The following is an 18,134-nucleotide window of genomic DNA, read 5'->3' on the forward strand; positions in this document are numbered from 1 at the left end:
AACAGCGGGGGCTAAGGGACCACTGTGCAGCCAGCTGGAGGTGGAACGCTGCTGCGGCTGCTGCTGCTGGTGGTGGTGGTGGTGTGTGTGAGGGAGATAGATCATGGAGCTGTCCGCAGTGCTGAATCTGGAGTGTAGACTATGCGGAGGGGTCCTTGCTGCGGGTTTGGGGCCGCCCGCGGTGCCAGAGCCCGAGTCTTGCCTCTGATTCTGAATTGGGGGGAGCTGTATGCTTAGTTGAAGCCAGGGGCGTCATTTCCAGGTGCATAATGCTGAGGAGTTGTGATGTGAGGCTTTCACGGCGAGGTGGGTTGGGGCGCTGGATTTCTGAGGCTTTCCCATGTGAAATTCCCTATGTGCTGTCAGTTATGTGGAGATCCGCTGTTGGCGACGCTGCCCACTGTTGCTGATGCCTTTGGGGCCAAACCTTGGAGAGGCCCTCACTGTGGAGCCCCATCCCTTGTGTAAGCTCCAGATGAGTAATCTTACAAGATTTGTCTGTGGCCTGGGCTCCTGTCTCTGAGCTGCTGCTGTGCTGTCCAAACCTGTGCTTTTCGGGGACCCATACTGAGAGCAGAATTCAGACTTCTGAGCCAATGCCTCCTGGGGGCGGGGAAATGACTCCAAGCCGCTCTGGTGCAGGAGGGGGTCATGGTTTTATATATAAAAGGACCACGGCCATTCTTTCAAAGGCAGTGGAGGTGACAGCCCTGGGAAGGGGGGTGGCTGGGAAATGAGAAATTTTTATTTGTTATTTCCAGAGACCCTAAAAGTCAAAGTAAAAAGGCTCAAGTTTCCTCCCTGATGACGCCACACCTCAGACGAGCCCCTGAGTCTATATAAAACCTGGGCTGTACACAGGTGTCTTCTGATATACTCACTCTCTCCCGCTTCTTGATGCTTAGTTAAAATTCAGAAAACCTGGGAAGGCTGGGTGTGTGTGTGTGTGTGTGTGTGTCACTGACAACACCCCTCCCCCATTTTATAGGCAACCTTAGAGTACTTGTCACAGGCTCTGTGGCAGGCTGAATAATGGATCCTCCCAACATGTCTACATCCCGATCCCCACACCTTTGAATGCTATCCTAAATAATAAAAAGCTTATCAGATGTGATTAAGGAACTTGGGATGGAGAGATTATCCTGGATTATTTGGATGGGCCCATTATAATTGCAATGATCTTTATAAATGGGATGCAGGGGGAGTCAGAGCCAGAGAAGAAGGCAATATGATGACAGAAGCAGAGATTGGAGTGAGGCACTTTGAAAATGGAGGAGGAGGCCACGAGCCAAGGAATCAAGGTGGCCACTGGAAGCTGAAGAAGTCAAGGAAGTGGGTTCTCCCCTCTGAACCTCCAGAAGGAATCCATCCTCTTGACACCCTGACTTTAGATCCATGAAACTGATTTTTCAACTTCTGACCTCCAGGACTGTGAGAGAATACATTTCTGCTTTGTAAGCTGCCAAATTGTGGTGGCTTGTTTCAGCAGCCACAGGAAACGAATACAGGCTCCTTCCCTAATCACATGGACACCCCTCTCTGGACTTGAGCCTTCTGGGGATGTATGAAGTGGAAAAAAACCTGTCTGTGTTCTTGGTCACATTCGCCATCCCTTCCAGTTAGCAGATTTACAGTGACCCCACCAAAGGCCCACCCTCCTGACCTTCTGACATCTCTGTTCTCCCCTCTCCCTAGTCGTCCTCCTGGATTCTAAAGCCTCCCAGGTGGAACTGGGCTGGACTGCACTGCCGAGCAATGGGGTAAGTGTAAACCTTTCCCGCGCTGTCACGGGGATCCTGTGGTGGTCCAGGACTCAGTCCCGTTAGCTCCCCATGCTTACATCACATCAAAATGATCCTTGGAACATGTGGTCTGCAGCAGCCCTGGCTTCAAGCCAGAATCGCCTATTAGAAAACGTTGAGTCTTCAGTCAGACAGTAAAAAAGCAAAACAAACAAACAAAAACCATAAGTGAGGCAAGAACTGTCTGTGTCTAGGAACAGAAATGTGGCCTCTGGGTGGAGCCAATGCTAGACAGTGCCTTCCACACGGCAGATCCTACAAGCAATACTGTTGATGGAAGGATTGATAGAATAAACAAGACTTGGAATTCTAAAAAAGGCGCGGAAAGAGGGTCAGTGTGGGGGGATGTGGCACGTGACAGCAGGTTGGCGTCATGGGAAAGGCCGGTGGAGAGCCACAGGCTCCAGCACCATTTCTCCCTCTGCTCCAAACTCCACATGTGTACTCAAAGACCACGTCATCTGGGAGCTTCAGTTGCCCCGTCTATAAAACTTAAAATTGGACTCAGTTGTCTCCAATGTTTCACCTTGCTTTGCATCTTATAACCTCAGGGGCGTGTACAGGGAGTGGTGGGGGCCAGCGTGGATAGGTGGGGCAGGGGCTTTCAGCCTCCGTCACCGGTCACCACCGGGACTCTACCTATGAGGGGCGCCCTGGCTCTGAGCAGCCCACATCTTTCCTCCTCCTCCTCCTCCTCCTCCTCCTCCTCCTCCTCCTCCTGCTCCTCCTCCTCCTCCTTCTTCTCCTCCTCCTTCTTATCCTTCTCCTCCTCCTCCTCCTCCTCTCCTCTTCCTCATCCTCCTCAGTGGGAGGAGATCAGCGGCGTGGACGAGCACGACCGTCCCATCCGCACGTACCAGGTGTGCAACGTGCTGGAGCCCAACCAGGACAACTGGCTGCAGACGGGCTGGATCAGCCGCGGCCGCGGGCAGCGCATCTTCGTGGAGCTGCAGTTCACCCTGCGCGACTGCAGCAGCATCCCTGGCGCCGCGGGCACCTGCAAGGAGACCTTCAACGTCTACTACCTGGAGACCGAGACTGACCCGGGCCGGGGGCGCCCCCGGCCGGGCAGCGGCCGGCCCCACAAGATCGACACCATCGCCGCCGACGAGAGCTTCACCCAGGGCGACCTGGGCGAGCGCAAGATGAAGCTGAACACGGAGGTGCGCGAGCTGGGGCCGCTCAGCCGGCGGGGCTTCCACCTGGCCTTCCAGGACGTGGGCGCCTGCGTGGCGCTGGTGTCCGTGCGCGTCTACTACAAGCAGTGCCGCGCCACGGTGCGGGGCCTGGCGGCCTTCCCGGCCACCGCGGCCGAGAGCGCCTTCTCCACGCTGGTGGAGGTCCCCGGCACGTGCGTGGCGCACTCGGAGGGAGAGCCCGGCAGCCCCCCGCGCATGCACTGCGGGGCCGACGGCGAGTGGCTGGTGCCGGTGGGCCGCTGCAGCTGCAGCGCAGGATTCCAGGAGCGCGGGGACGTCTGCGAAGGTAACCGGCGAACGAGGGGGTGTGGCTTGGGGGGTGTGGCGCGCAGGTGGCACTTAGGAGAGAGGGAGCCCTAGAGGAAAGAAGCAGGAGGTGGTGGGTGGAGAAGCCGTGGGCTGGGGAGCCCGGAAGTCCTGAGCGTTCGTGGAGCTTCCAATGGGTCCAGCTAGGACCAAGGAGGGATGTTACTAGGAGGTGAATTTGACTTCCCCAAAAAAGGCACATTAGGGGCCAGACGCTATGATAAATGCATCGCAAGGCCTTCCCATTTACTCGTGGCAATAAAGTTAGTCATCGTTATCTCTGCTTTGCAAATGGGGAAACAGAAGCTCAGAGAGGCTAACACGTTTGTTAAGTTAGGAAATGGGGAACCAGGATTTGAATCCAGATTTGCCCAACTCTCAAGCTGCTTCTTTGACACCATGGTGCCTCCCTATGCATAAGGAGGAATTCACGCGGGTAGCTGTGGGATAGTGGCATTAATTACATTACAGGGAATGGGCTACCTGTCACTGACAATATGCCAGTCAGAGGCAGCCAAGAGCATTCTGAGCTAAGAGATTGAGTGCAGAAGCATGGAGGCAGGAGAGAAGGCAGCACGGTTGGGGCTAGGCAAAAGTCAGCATGGCTGGAACAGAGGGCATCTAGGGATGGGAGGGGTGATGAAGCTGGGGAGGGGGTAAGGGCAAATCATGAAGGGTCTTGAACCCTGGGATAAAGACTTTATACTTTAGACCATCGGGGGATATTTGAAGAAGGAATCTGACATGAACAGATTTGTATTTTCAAAAGACCACTCAAGTGGCAATTTAAAAGAAAGGATTAGAGAAGGAAGAATTGGAGGCCAGAAGAGGAGGAAGGAAAAGGATACAACAGTCCAGGAGAAGGAGCACGAGGTCTGAACTAAGGCAGTAGCAGAGATCATTGAGAGACGAGGACGGCTGTGACAGTGAAACAGCATCCACAATGCTTGGTGGCCATGTGATACATCTTTGACTCCGATGCTTCTGGAGAAATGAATGGGCAGAGGGTCAGTCACTGGGGTGGAGAACACAGGACACTGGTGGGCATGTTGAATTCATGGTGTCCATGGTGCATTCGAGTGGGGGTAGCTAGAAAGTGGGTGTGGAGCTCAACAACAGGGAGGTAGATGCTACTTGAATGTGTGGGTGTGACTGGGACAGATCAAGGAGAATGTGTGGGGTAAGAAGCAAAAGGCCAATGATAAAGTCTCACGGAACAGCCATATTGAAGAGGAAGTGTAAGAAATGGAGCCCACAAGGAAGGTGGTGATCAGAGGTTGGAGAGTGTGAATTCATGGCCGCCAAGGGAGATGGAGGTGTCTGGGAGGCAATGGCCTACAGGGCGGGGAGCAGTCAGGGAAGGTGAAGATGGGACCATGTCTGCTCGGTGACAGCAGTCTCAGCTGAGTGATGGAGAGGGCGACCAGTGGCAGGAGGTTGAAGGGAGCACAGAAGCCAGAGTCGGAATATAAACAACTTCCCAGAAGGCTGGGCTTGGAAGGGGAGGACAGGGCGTGGTATCTTGGGGACACTGTGTGGGGTGGGAGTGGATTTTTGCTGTAGAGGAGAGCTTTGATTATTTGATAAAGGAAGGAACCAGTGGGTACCAAGAAGTGGGTAGTAGGAGGGTCTCTGGGTCTTGTCCTGTAATGTCTTATACCCTTTCTCTCCTTGCAAACTCCCATGCTTCTCCAAACCCCAATTTAAAATAACACTTCCCTGTGAAGCTTTCCTTGGCATCCTTGGGGGCAGGGGCAATATTTTATTACTGCTGTAGGTTAGAATAGCTGACACTTGTTGCTAATAAAAGCAGACCATGTTTCAGTTAGTTTTATTGTTTTGTTTTTTTAAAAAATATATTTTATTGATTTTGTACAGAGAGGAAGGGAGAGAGATAGAGAGTTAGAAACATCGATGAGAGAGAGTCATCGATCAGCTGCCTCTTGCATACCCCCTACTGGGGATATGCCCGCAACCAAGGTACATGCCCTTGACCGGAATCGAACCCGGGACCCTCCCGTCCCCAAGCCGACGCTCTATCCATTGAGCCAAACCGGTCTCGGCATGTTTTTAAACACTCTATAGGCAGGGCCTTACTGTCTGTATTCTAAAAAGTGTTCTGCCACTGGGAAGAGCCAGTAGAAAAGGCGAGTGTAAGAGTTCGGAGGTTAGGTAACTGATGGGATAAGTCTGGGAGGAGATGAAGGGGTGGGATCCAGAGGGAAGGATCCACAAGGCTTGGAAGGAAGGAAGGAGAGGTGTGTACAGAGGTGGATTTGATGGCCAGATACTGAGGGAATTACCAACTGACGGCCTCTCTTCTTCCTATAAGGTGGGAGGAGGGCCTCTGTGCCAGTGGACAGTAGCATCCTGGTTTCCCTGTTGCGTCTCCAGAGCCTAGAAGAGCACCTGCTCATAGTAGGTGCTTAAAAAAAAATTGAATGAATGGATTGGGGCTGGAGGGGGAGGTTTAGATCACACACGTACACCCAACACACTCAGAAACCCCACCCCACCCTGGAGCTGTGCTGAGCTCCCTCTCCTTAGGCCGAGACCAAAGATCACTTGTCATGGCATCAGCTCTGCTTGGGGAGCAGGGATCTGGGGAGGGTGCCAAGGAAAGCGTCACAGGGAGGTATTATTTAAACTGGGCGTAAGACATTGTAGGACAAGACCCCGGGCTGTGAGGGAAGAGTTCGTAGTGGCATGGGTGGTGTGAAGGCCGTGGGGAGCTGTTGGAGGGGAAGGGAAATGGTCAGAATTGTATTTAGAAGGAAGGCCTCCCACGTGTCTTTGTTTCTCTCTTTAGTGATCTTGACTCTTGCTTCCCCTTTCCCAGCCACTGAGAAACTGCTGAAAGACGTGGGGAGGAAATCGGGGTGTCTAACCTGTGTTTCCAAATCTTGGTAGAGCTCCCTTGGAGCAGAGGAACCCTTGGAGCAGATGCCCTTCCAGGCTCCACAGGGCACACGGAGAGCCTGTGATGTGGTGGCACACGGGGACCTCAGACAGGGAGCTGCCTGGGGCTCGATATGAGGCAGCGCTTTCTAACTGCCAGTGTTGCTTGCAGCCTCAGAGCAGGGTGGGCTCCCCATTACCAAGTATAGGAGCAAAGGCTACAGCTACTGCTAGGAGAGCTGCTGGAGGGCTGGGCCAGCTGAGCTAGATGCCCTCTGAAATTCCGACTGTGACCTTGAGGAAGAGAGGGAGGGGCTAGCAGGCAGGAGTCCCTTCTTGAGTCTGCCCCTCAACACAAACCTCTTCTCAACAAAGCCTCTCAAAGCAGAGATCACCAATGCTATCCCTGACGGGGCCACGCGTCTCCGAGACACAGATGCTCCCATGCACACAGAGCGAGGCAGCTCCTAGCCTCTTCTGACAGCTGCGAGGCCTCTCTCACTTTACAACAGAGGTGAGCCTGCCATGGTTGTAACAGTCATTTGACTGAGGGCTTCCTGAGACCAGGGAGGCAAAGGAAGTGGCAGCACTGACACTGGGAGCCCAGGACTTCTGAGTCCCAGCTGCGGTCACTGCTGCTCCCTACACTACAGCCCACAAAGTTAGCGGGTTCCATGCTTTGCTCTGAGGCAGAGAGGCCCAAAGGCTCCTGGGCTACTGGGTTGCCCAGCATTCTAGGCAAGATGGACCCTCCCAAGCCTAAGCCTTCCAGATGATGGAAACACTCAGCTCTGCCCCTCTTCTCCCAAGCAGAATGTCCTTCCTAAGGGCCAGTCTTCATCCCTCCCTTTGTACTCTGTCCTCCTGGTGCTGGGAGCAGCCAGCCTTCCATAACCAGTTTCAGGGGAGGGTCAGGGAAATCGTGCTGGAGCTAAGGAGCACGGGAGAACCAGCCAGGCCCTGAGAGGAGGGGCCTGGAGCCACTGCCTCCTTCTCTGGCCCAGCTGGGGACACATTTCTTAGAGTGGGTGTATAACAGTTTCCACTTCAGGCTGGTGACGGGAGAACAGTAATTACTACCATTATTGTGTAAATGTTGTCTCTACTTGGCTGAGCAGTTTACATGCTTTATTTCGGTGAATCCTCCAAAAACCTTGTGGAGGTATTCCACAACAAGGCTCAGAGAGGTCAACTGGGTTGCCCAAGACCACACAGCAAACAAGTGGCTGCAGATCCAGGTTGTTCCGTTTTAAAAGCCTGTGTGCTCTTAACGACCTGTGTTCTGGGTGAGGTGAGAGAAGCAAAGTCACTGAGACGATGCCAAGACTAGAGGTAGTGGCACTGTCCATCTTCTCTTCCCAATCCCCTGCCCTCCAGCTGGCTGGAACGGGTGTGTGAATTGAGGATTTATGACGCTTAACCCCGAATAGTGGTGGGAGGACGAGCTTTGACAACCTGTGTGTGCCGGAGTGTTTGTCTCTGTGGCTGGGAGTGTGTGGGTGTCTGTCCCTTGGGGACTGTGGAAGTGCCTCTTTTCTGTCCTCACATCAAGACTGGAATGCTTGCCTCATTTTCTTCCAATGGGCACCGGGACCCTGGTTGGAATCCCACCATTTACCAGCTGTGGGACCGTGGGCAAGTTACCTAACCTCTCTGAGCCTTCGTGTCCTCATTCTTAAAATGGGGAACCAGCACATATTCACAGACTGGTGTGAGGATTAAAAGGATTATTAACAGTTGAACAGTGTGCTAGCACGGTTAAGCTCTATGGTTAGGGAGCACGGGGTTGCTCAGTCAGGAGCTACCATGCCACAGGGCAGTGCTGGAGTAGCTGAGGCCCTTTCTCCCACCTCCCGCCCCAGTCAGAGGAGCTCAGCCCCCCTAACGCGGGCAGGCAGGAAAGCGGGGGAAGAGGATGCTGCGGAGGCCCCCGTCCCCGTCCTTCTCACGTGGCTCCTGCTTGCAGCCTGTCCCCCGGGGTTTTACAAGATATCCCCTCGGCGGCCCCTCTGCTCCCCGTGCCCAGAGCACAGCCGGGCCCTGGAGACGGCCTCCACGGTCTGCGTGTGCCAGGACGGCTACGCGCGCTCGCCCACCGACCCGCCCTGGGCCTCCTGCACCCGTGAGTCCCCCTCCGGACACATTGCCCACGGAGGGTGAGGGGCGTCTGTGAAGTCGGGTCCAAGTGTTGGTGACGGGGGTGGGAAGGTGGGGGTGGGGGGCTGGGGCTCCGCACTGGGGAGGGGAAAGGCCAGCTAGAAGGGTATCCGGGAAGGAAGGGAGCCTGGATGGGAATGGGGGCCCCGGCTTTGGGTTGGAAAAACCAGAAAAACGGGGAGCATGCCGACAGAGGGATGAGGTGGACTTCTAGGCAGAGGTTCGGAGTGAACCGCTCCCATCCGTCCCCACCTCACCTCACCCCCCTCTCCAGCCAGGAGGCAGCTCACTTTGTCCTAGGCCCCCGACCCCCCATCCTCGTCCCCTCACTTACCTCCATTCCCCCACCCACACCCGACCTCGCCCACTGTCTCATCCTACCCCCTCGCTGGAACCCCTCGCTGGACCCACGCGCCCCGTCCGTTCCCCGGGCCCCACGCGCCCACCCCGCCCCCTCGCTGGACCCACGCGCCCCGCCCCGTCGCTGGACCCACGCGCCCTCCCCGCGCCGCCGCCCGCACCCCGCCCCGCGCTGACCGCCCTGTCCGCCAGGGCCGCCGTCGGCGCCGCGGGACCTGCAGTACAGCCTGAGCCGCTCGCCGCTGGCGCTGAGGCTGCGCTGGCTGCCGCCGGCCGACTCGGGCGGCCGCTCGGACGTCACATACTCGCTGCTGTGCCTGCGCTGCGGCCGCGGGGACCCGGGCGCCTGCGAGCCGTGCGGGCCGCGCGTGGCCTTCGTGCCGCGCCGGGCCGGCCTCCGCGAGCGCGCCGCCACGCTGCTGCACCTGCGGCCCGGCGCGCGCTACACCGTGCGCGTGGCGGCGCTCAACGGCGTGTCCGGCCCCGCGGCCGCCGCGGGAGCCACCTACGCGCAGGTCACCGTCTCCACCGGGCCCGGCGGTAAGCCACCCCGCGCGCCGGCCTCCCCGCGCCCCCGTGCGCCCCCGCCCCCGCGCCCTCCCCAGGCCGCCTTCCCGCCCCCCGGGGTCACCCCACCCCCCGCAGCCGCTCAGAGAAACCGCAGTCCGACAGGCGCCCAGCGTCTCCAGCAGGCGAAGGGAACCCCCAAATCCCCGGCCGCGGTGATCCCCGCCCAGGCCAGCCCCTTCCCGAAGGCCAGGCAGAGGGGTGAGGGGGCAGGTGACTGAGAGTCCATGGAGCCGGCGGGCGCTCCTGGCTGCGCAGAAAGTCTTTGCTGGGAGTTGCCTTTGCTTTCCCAGGGAAAGAGAGGTGGAAAGTCCCTCAATCGCTTGTCTTCCCTTTTGAAAAAGTCAGTAGGAAGCAAAATCACACCCCCTCTTCGGTCTTAGAGGAATCATACCCTCCATCCCTCAGTCTTGGCAGGAATTTTGTTGCCTTGGTCACCTCTTTCCTGGTCCTGGAGAAGAGCTAGGAAGCTCTAGGGTCAGGCTGTAAGGGCGATGGAACTGCGATGAGGAAATGAAGACCGAGAACCCTTTCATACTACAGCTCCTTCGTTCTTGAAATTACTTTTGACTTGTCTCTCATTCAGCTGGGGGTCACCTTTTGCAAGAAGGATAAGTGGCCCAGCCGGTGATGTTCAGTGGTTGAGCATCCACCTATGAACCAAGAGATAGAGTTGGGGTCAGGGCACGTGGAGCCCCAGTAGGGGGCGTGCAGGAGGCAGCCGGTCAATGATTCTCTCTCATCGTTGATGTTTCTATCACGTTCTCCCTCTCCCTTCCTCTCTGAAATCCATAAATATAAATTTTTAGGAAGGACAAGTGAGTGGTATAGTTTCTGCCTTTCCATATCTGAGAAGATATGATTGGTTTGTGACTCAACTTTCTTGTCTTCTGATAGTTGTATTGCAGGAAGTCTGAGGCCAGGAATTTTCATTCCTTTGTGTTTGAAACCACTTGGAATTCACTTCTAAATGGAAGGAAACTGTATTTGAAAATACTTGGAAATCACTGATAAGCATCAGAAAACAGTGTAGAAGCATGTGACCACACACACACACACACACACACACACACACACACACACGGGCTTGTGCGAGCACATGCAGCTGTATGCATGCTCATGTGTATAATTCTTTAACCTACTGATGAAAGTAAAATTTAATCAGTAGCACTCTATTTTCATTGAGTTTGGCTGGAACACAGTAAAACTTTTGATTTGTACATCTTTTTTTATTCCTGCAAAAAATATTTCCAGTTATTGCTCTGACTGGGACTTCTGGTAACTCAGTATCTCTCTTAAGAATCTCTCTAAGCCTTGGGTTGTACATTCATTTTCTGATCTTCAAATATTGTCACTCCCTTTATCTTTTTTAGCTCTTAGTCCATTTCCTTTGCCTTTTGGGAAAAGATTGGCCAATTTGTCTGGTTTTCTGGAGCAACAGTTCTGGTTTCTTACTATCTCTGTGTGATTTAATATTTGCTATTGCATTTACATTTTTAAAATTTAGTATGGAAAAAGCACCCATAATTCTATTACCCAGAGATAAGCAACTAGTAATATCTTGGAATATATCCTTCTACATTTTTTCTGCCTTTTTTCCCCTGTCTTTATCTCAATACCCATATATAGAACTATCTACTAGAAAATCCTTTATGTATAATACTATATGTAATATAAACTTTTATCTGGTATTTCATATTAACAATTCTGTTTTTTTTATAGTGATGGATTTAGAAATTATGTTAAGGAAATATTCTTTATATCCAGGAAATACTCTTTATTTTTATTAATTAACAAAAATACAAAACTTCTACTGATTGAATGCTGCTTTATGTTTGGCACTGTGCAATGTGATTTTCTACATTAATTCATTTATTGTAAATAGAATGATAATCATCTTTTAGATGATGAAACTGAGGTCTGAGAATCGAATTAAGTTGTCCAAAGCCAATCAGCTGGTAAGTAGACACCAGTCTTTGAATCCAGGTCTGTCTACCACCAAAGCCCCTTGGCTATATAACATAATGCCATCCAGAGCAGAAAAGGAACTGCTTCTTCCTTGTAGGCATCTTTTTAAGAATAAGAAACCTTTTCCAGAATCCCTCTTCTTCTTAGCTGATTGCTCCCTTTGTTGGCCAGAACCGGATTGCAAGCCCACCCCTATAGCAATCATTGGCACAGGGAACGAGTGCACATAGATGTGCTAGAACAATCAGCGGTAACCTGCATCCTCTCGGGAGAGACAATACATCCCGAGTCAGAAATTGCGCTCAGCCGCCAGGGAAGGGGGACGTGGCTGGTGAACAGGTTCCCAGCGGCGTCGGCTGCACTCGTGGCCCCACTTGATGCAGATGAATCTCATCACACACCTGCAGCCGGAGAGCAGGTGCCTGGGCTCGGCTTTTAGCTCCATTCTCGGGATTTATCAGGCTCTCATCTGACGTATCTCTATGGGGCTGAAATGGAACCTTCTCTTACCGCTATGTCCTGTCCCTCTGATGCTTTCAATAAACGTGTTTTTTTGTTTTTTTTTAAATGACATTCCTGCCGGGACTGGTTTGGCTCAGTGGATAGAGCAGCAGCCTGCGGACTGAAAGGTCCCGGATTCAGTTCTGGTCCAGGGCACGTACCTTGGTTGCAAGCACATCCCCAGTAGGGGGTGTGCAGGAGGCAGCTGATCGATGATTCTCTCTCATCGATGTTTCTAACTCTCTATCCCTCTATCTTCCTCTCTGTGAAAAATCAATAAAATATATATGTTAAGAAAAAGACATTCCTGGCCCCTTTGTCTCTGTGCCGTCCCTCTGTATCTGCAAGGGACTGTGCCACCTCCCAGGACACTTCCTCACGCCCCCTTCCCTTTTCGCCACGTCTTTCCTGGGAGCTGCTGTCTCCACCCGGGTTCAGGCTGAGAGGCACTCCCCGGGGTCAGGAAGAGGGCTTTTCCTGAAAGCAGCCGTGCAGCTGAGTGATGGTTGTGCATTGTCCAGCTGACAAAGACCTTGCTATTCTGTCAGGGTCAGACATTGTGAGGAAGGACACAGGACCTTTCAGATTATTTTTAGGATGAGAGGCAATGCCACTCTGTGGGCAGCTTAGCCTGGGGTTCGCTACAATTGCTCTTTTCAATCTAGTTCCACTGGCTTTATCACAGGTAGAAATATGCCACTCCACTTCCCTTCCTGCCCCCATTCTGGCCATCAGCTGTCAAGAGTAGTTTATGGTGCTGTTCCGGGTTTTTGACTCCTTCTGTATCCCTGTTTCAACGGGGAAAAGTTTTTTAAAAAAAAAAACCTCATCCTAGGATATTTTTCCATTGACTTTTTTTTTTTTTTTTTTTTTAAAGAGGGAGTGAAAGGGAGGGAGGAGGGGGAGACAAATCCAGGTGAGAGAGACACATCAATTGGTTGCCTCTGGCATGTGCACCAGGGCCAGGGTTGAACCTGCAACCCAGGTAGCTGCCCTTGACTGGTAGTTGAACCTGCAACCCTGTAGGTCCCCTGGCCGATGCCTAACTACTGAGCTGAACCAGCCAGGGCTTTAGCTGAAGTTTGAGGAAAACTGGAGGTGGGGCTGCTAGATGGATACCATTTAAAACTGGAAGCCACGCTAACACACTTTTCAAAGAGGGAGTACATATGCCCTGCCTCCACTTCCTGGGCCCTCACCACCTGGCATCGCCTTCCCTTTAACCCCTTGAAGCCACTAGGAACCTACACAGTGTGAACGCCAAAGGGCACTTGGGGTCACCATCTTACCCCTGTCCGTCTCTTCTCAGCATGTGACACTGCTGACCGCTGGCCCCTCTTGTTAGCGAACTGCGTCGGCACTGTGCTTGGGCTCTTCATATCATCACTTCATAGAATCCTCACGGCCAGCCTGCACAGCCATTGCTGTTTCCATTCCGCGCATGAAAATGGAAACGGTGGGCTCTGGCTGGTGGACACAGAGCTAATGACTGGAGGCGTCAGGAGAGAAGCTTCTTAAATGTTCTCCCGGGGCTTCTGTGACGTCGTCATTGGCTTTGTTTTTCTCCTACCTCTCTGGCTCCTCCTCTTCACTCCCTGCTTTGTCTGCCTCTAAGATGTCCTGTCTTTGGCTTACTTCCAAAAAGCTTTTCCCACTGCCTTTCTGGGCAGTTTCATTCAATCACTTTCCGATGGCTCTTGGATTTCCATCTTCCTCGCGGACACCTTTCATGAGCCCTGGAACCACTTACCCAACTGCCTTTCCAGCATCTTTTCTTGGAAACTCCAGGGCCCCACACACTGAAGTCAAGTCATGACCTTTCCCCAGTAACCTGGTGGTTTCTGCTTTGGTTTAGGCCAGTGGTCGGCAAACTCACTAGTCAGCAGAGCCAAATATCAACAGTACAACGATTGAAATTTCTTTGGAGAGCCAAATTTTTTAAACTTAAGCTTCTTCTAACGCCACTTCTTCAAAATAGACTTGCCTAGGCCGTGGTATTTTGTGGAAGAGCCACACTCAAGGGGCCAAAGAGCCGCCTGTGGCTCCTGAGCCGCAGTTTGCCGACTATGGTTTTAGGCATTAGTACTGTTTTTTTTTGTTTGTTTGTTTTGTTTTTTGCTGTCCATCAACATTAAGTTTATTCTTGAGTATTTTATTCTTTTTAATATTATTCCAAATGAAGGTATTTTCTTAAATTTTTTAGACTGTCCACTCTTAGTGTATAATGCAACTGATTTTTGTGTGTTGATTTTGTATCCTGAAACTTTGCTGTATTTGTTAATTAGTTCTAACAGGTATGTGTGTGTGTGTGAAATTATTAGGATTTTCTTTATATAAGATCATGTCAGCTGCAGACAGAGATAATTTTACTTCTTCCTTTCCAATCTGGATTTCTTTTATTTATTTATTTTTTTTGTCTAATTCTCCTGGCCATGATTTCCAATACTATGTTGAATCAAAGTGGCAAGAGTGGACATCCTTGTCTTGTTCCTGACTTTAGAGGGGAGGCTTTCAGCCTTTCACCGTTGAGTAATATGTCGGCTGTGGTCTTTTCATGTTGGTTTTTATTGTGGTGAAGTGGTTTCCTTTCATTTTGTGTGTGTTGAGTATATTGCCTCTTAGCCAGATCATTGGAATGATTAAGTAGCTGGTCTTCCTGGCTCTTATACTCTCTGATGTCTCTAAACCACAAACAAATTAGGGAGAGCCTGGGGGACTAGAACCTCCCACCAGGAGGGGAGCTGGAGTTTAGGGGGTGTGTAAGCAGCAGGAGGCCTGGCACTTTTCCCCATAGAAGCCAAGGAAGTAGAGAGCAGGGTGTGGAGTGACTGGGCCCCGCCCCCCCTTGCCTCTGGCTGCAGACTCTACCCCTCAGCCTCGGCCCCTCTGGAGCCCATTGGCCCCACCCACAGCCATCAGGCCCCGCCCCTCAGCCTTCCCCAGCCCCGCCCCCAGTCCTCACCGGCGACCCTTCCAGCCCCCTGACCCCGCCCTGCAGTCAGATAGGGTCGGAAAACCCACATTCCTTTCTTCCAGGGCCCTGGGAGGAGGATGAGATTCGAAGGGACCGAGTGGAGCCCCAGAGCGTGTCCCTGTCCTGGCGGGAGCCCATCCCTGCTGGAGCCGCTGGGGCCAATGGCACCGAGTACGAGATCCGCTACTACGAGAAGGTGGGTCAGGGTCCCGAGGCACCTGGCGCTGCGTTCCCAGTGGCAGTCTGCCCCCGGGCCCGTCGTTTCCTCTTCCCAGCAAAATCTTACTTTCTTTCTAAACATACCCCTGGCCCCCTGAGTGGCCGGCCTTCCATGCTGGAGTCTCTTCCTGGCCCCTGCTCAGGGTGGACTCGCCTGCTCTTCCTCTTCCCCTCAGACCTCCCTTCCTCACCGCCTTCATCCCCATCTTCCCACTTTTGCCTGATGTTTACAGCTGACAAAGAGCTCTCTCTGCCGGCGGATCCAGGTTTTGTGTACCCGAATCGAATCGTAGACCTACAATTTACAATCCTTAGAAAAACAATGCAGAAATATCATATTGTTTCAAATTTTACAAAAACGCATGATTGTCTCAGCACAGGGCTACGTCAGGTGTCCTGCCAGGGCTCCAAGGGGTGCTGGTAAGTGTTTAACAGTCAGCTCCCTGGAACAGGGAATGGATGGGTTATTATAATAATTGTCTTGACATGAAGGATATGTAACATCATTTACAAATAATAATAAAAATATACAGTGGCCCTGCTGGTCTATGCAGCTTTGCTTAAGTAGATCCCAACTTCACCCCCTCCGAGTGAAGCCATCTGGGCTCTAAACACCATCACAGTTAGTTACCAGCCACTCCACGCCCCAGGGGGGCATTCTCTGAGATCCCGCTGCCTTAGAGGCGTTGTGCCAGCCTGAGGTGAGGCAGCCACCCTCCCACCCATTCCTGTGGAACTTGGCTGTTACGACTTGAAGCCAGTGTCCTGCCATTACCCTAGTAAGATGGCAGTACACAGAGGTCTGTTTACTTTTGTGAGGGTCAAGGGTGGGGAGAGGAAGAGGAGGTTGATGGACAGGAGGGAATTCCTTCCACTCTTCCTAATGAGGTACCCACAGACGGGAGAACTTCATGCTACAACAGTGAAAAGCAAAATCAAAGTTGTCAGCACATCAGCCCCCCTACACACACACACACACACACACACACACACACTAGGTGTGGACATCCTACTGTCCCAGCTTTATAAAATTTCAACTGAAATTTTAATGCATTTAATTTTAAATATATATTTACTGTAGGGATTTAGAAAATACAGAAAATTAAAATAGCCTCATGGGACTTTTATGATCCGATAAGAGAAGAAGGCATGGGTAGCATAAAGAAGATCATATGAGATTTTCCATTGACACCACGCTGAGGGGACTGCCCCTGGACAGCAACAGGATATGATCTGTATATGGATTGATAGTCCTTTGTCTACAGTTCTGACAGAGCCAAACCAGAATCTTCTCTGTCATTCATTTGGCATTGAAACCTGAGCTGGCATTATATATACAGCGCTTCTTATTGTAAACGCCTATAGCTATTGATTCTGATAGGATGCTCTGGCTGATGTTTTGCTTACCTCTTGTGTCTGTTGTCAATCCATGGTTGCAGTCCCGCCATGATTTGACAAATGGACTTACCTCCCGACCCACTATCTCTTTTCCCCACGGCTGTACTGTCTTCAAATCTGACACACCATCTGCTGTTAAACTGTCTCCCACGTGGTGCACATATCTTCATCACCGTGAAGCCTGCTCGCAGCCTCAGCCCTGCCTGTGTCAGAGCTTCGGGGCTCCTCAGTCGCTGGAGGAACCTCTTTGCTGAATCACATAATAGGTTTTGAATAGGAAGTCTGTTGGGAGCTGTGCTTTGGGGGCGTGGTATGTTGAATAGGAAGGTGGAGAACTACCCTCTGAGCTCAATTTCCTTATCTCAACGAGAGGACACCTCCTGTCCTGTGCCTTGCAGGGCAGTTGTGAAAACCAGATGACAAAGGGAAGAAAGACTTTATGAGCAACAAGGACCGGGCAGGTGCCAGGCCTCATTTTCTTGTTCTTTCCTCGGAGGCAGCAGGCCCAGCTCACCCCCTGGACTGCCAGGCCCTGCTGCCTGTCATCCTGTCACCCCCGCGAAGGAAGATGTAGCCCCTTCCCTGAAGGTTCCCTTAGCGAGTGTGGGTGGGAGCTTGTGGTGGGGGAAGGGGCCGTGGATGCTTTGGGAGAAACATGTGGAATCCACAAATGGAGTCAGGTTCTTCCTCCTAAGGGTGCTCTCCTGCCTCCTGCTCCCCCTCCCCCCACCATTCTCCCAGGAGCCTGGGTCTGGCCCTGGGTCTAGGCCTCACTTCTTGGTCCCTCCCCAGGGTCAGAACGAGCAGACCTACTCCACAGTGAAGACAGGGGCGCCTGCGGTCACCGTCACCAACCTGAAGCCAGCTACCCGCTACATCTTTCAGATCCGGGCGGCCTCCCCGGGGCCCTCCTGGGAGACCCAGAGCTTCAACCCTAGCATTGAAGTACAGACCCCCGGGGAGGGTAAGTGAGCTGTGCCAGGGGACCTGGGCGGGATGGGACAGGGAGACAAATTGCAGGGGGGCGGTTATCTGTGCAATTAAGAGAGCCTGGGGTGCAGTTTAATGACTGCTGCCTCGTTAACGAGTCCATTTGGGACCCACCTGATACCTCTTCAAGATGTGAATTAGACGGCTTCCTGTGCTGGAGGAGCTCCCGGGAAGGAGGTCACAAACACCCCAGGTCTGGGCTGGTGACTCCCTGCCTCTCGGGACCTATCCCATGTCTTGTGGAAACATCCTGTGCCCTCCCCAAGATTCTTGCTATTTCCTTGGGAGGAGTTTTAGTCTCATGGTCACCTCTTGCTCTGACCACTAATTCTTTCTTTTTTCTTTTTTTTTTAATATATTTTATTGATTTTTTACAGAGAGGAAGGGAGAGGGATAGATAGCTAGAAACATCAATGAGAGAGAAACATCAGCCAGCCGCCTCCGAAACCAATGTACATGCCCTTGACCGGAATCGAACCTGGGACCTTTCAGTCCGGTGCTCTATCCAATGAACCAAACTGGTTTCGGCCACTAATTCTTTTAAAAATATATATATATTCTTATTGATTTCAGAGAGGAAGGGAAAAGGAGAGAAATAGAAACATCAATGATGAGAGAGAATCATTGATCAACTGACTGCCACCTGCAAACCCACACTGGGGGTTGACCCACTGGGGACTGAGCCGGCAACCCAGGCATGTGTGCTAACTGGGAATCAAACCATGACACTCAGCTACTGAGCCACACCAGCTGAGCTGACAGCTAACTTCTTGTTCCCATTCTGCTTCTTTCTCT

General features: G+C 52.4%; 1 protein-coding gene across 2 annotated transcripts in view; it reads left to right on the top strand.

Moving 5' to 3' along the window:
• Positions 1–18,134, top strand: part of EPHA10 (EPH receptor A10) — a 31,815-nt gene that overhangs the window by 583 nt on the left and 13,098 nt on the right. The window contains exons 2-8 of one of the 2 annotated variants that reach the window (XM_084873276.1): positions 367–464; positions 1,696–1,760; positions 2,609–3,287; positions 8,172–8,327; positions 8,915–9,262; positions 14,795–14,928; positions 17,142–17,313. In XM_084873276.1, the coding sequence (XP_084729402.1) occupies positions 410–464; positions 1,696–1,760; positions 2,609–3,287; positions 8,172–8,327; positions 8,915–9,262; positions 14,795–14,928; positions 17,142–17,313 (1,609 nt within the window). In that variant the 5' untranslated portion in view covers positions 367–409. The remainder of the gene's footprint in view (positions 1–366; positions 465–1,695; positions 1,761–2,608; positions 3,288–8,171; positions 8,328–8,914; positions 9,263–14,794; positions 14,929–17,141; positions 17,314–18,134) is intronic. The other variant, XM_084873275.1, reaches the window with a different exon arrangement.

This window comes from Pipistrellus hanaki (genome assembly GCF_964339955.1).
Source record: "Pipistrellus hanaki genome assembly, chromosome: 2".
NCBI lineage: Eukaryota > Metazoa > Chordata > Mammalia > Chiroptera > Vespertilionidae > Pipistrellus > Pipistrellus hanaki.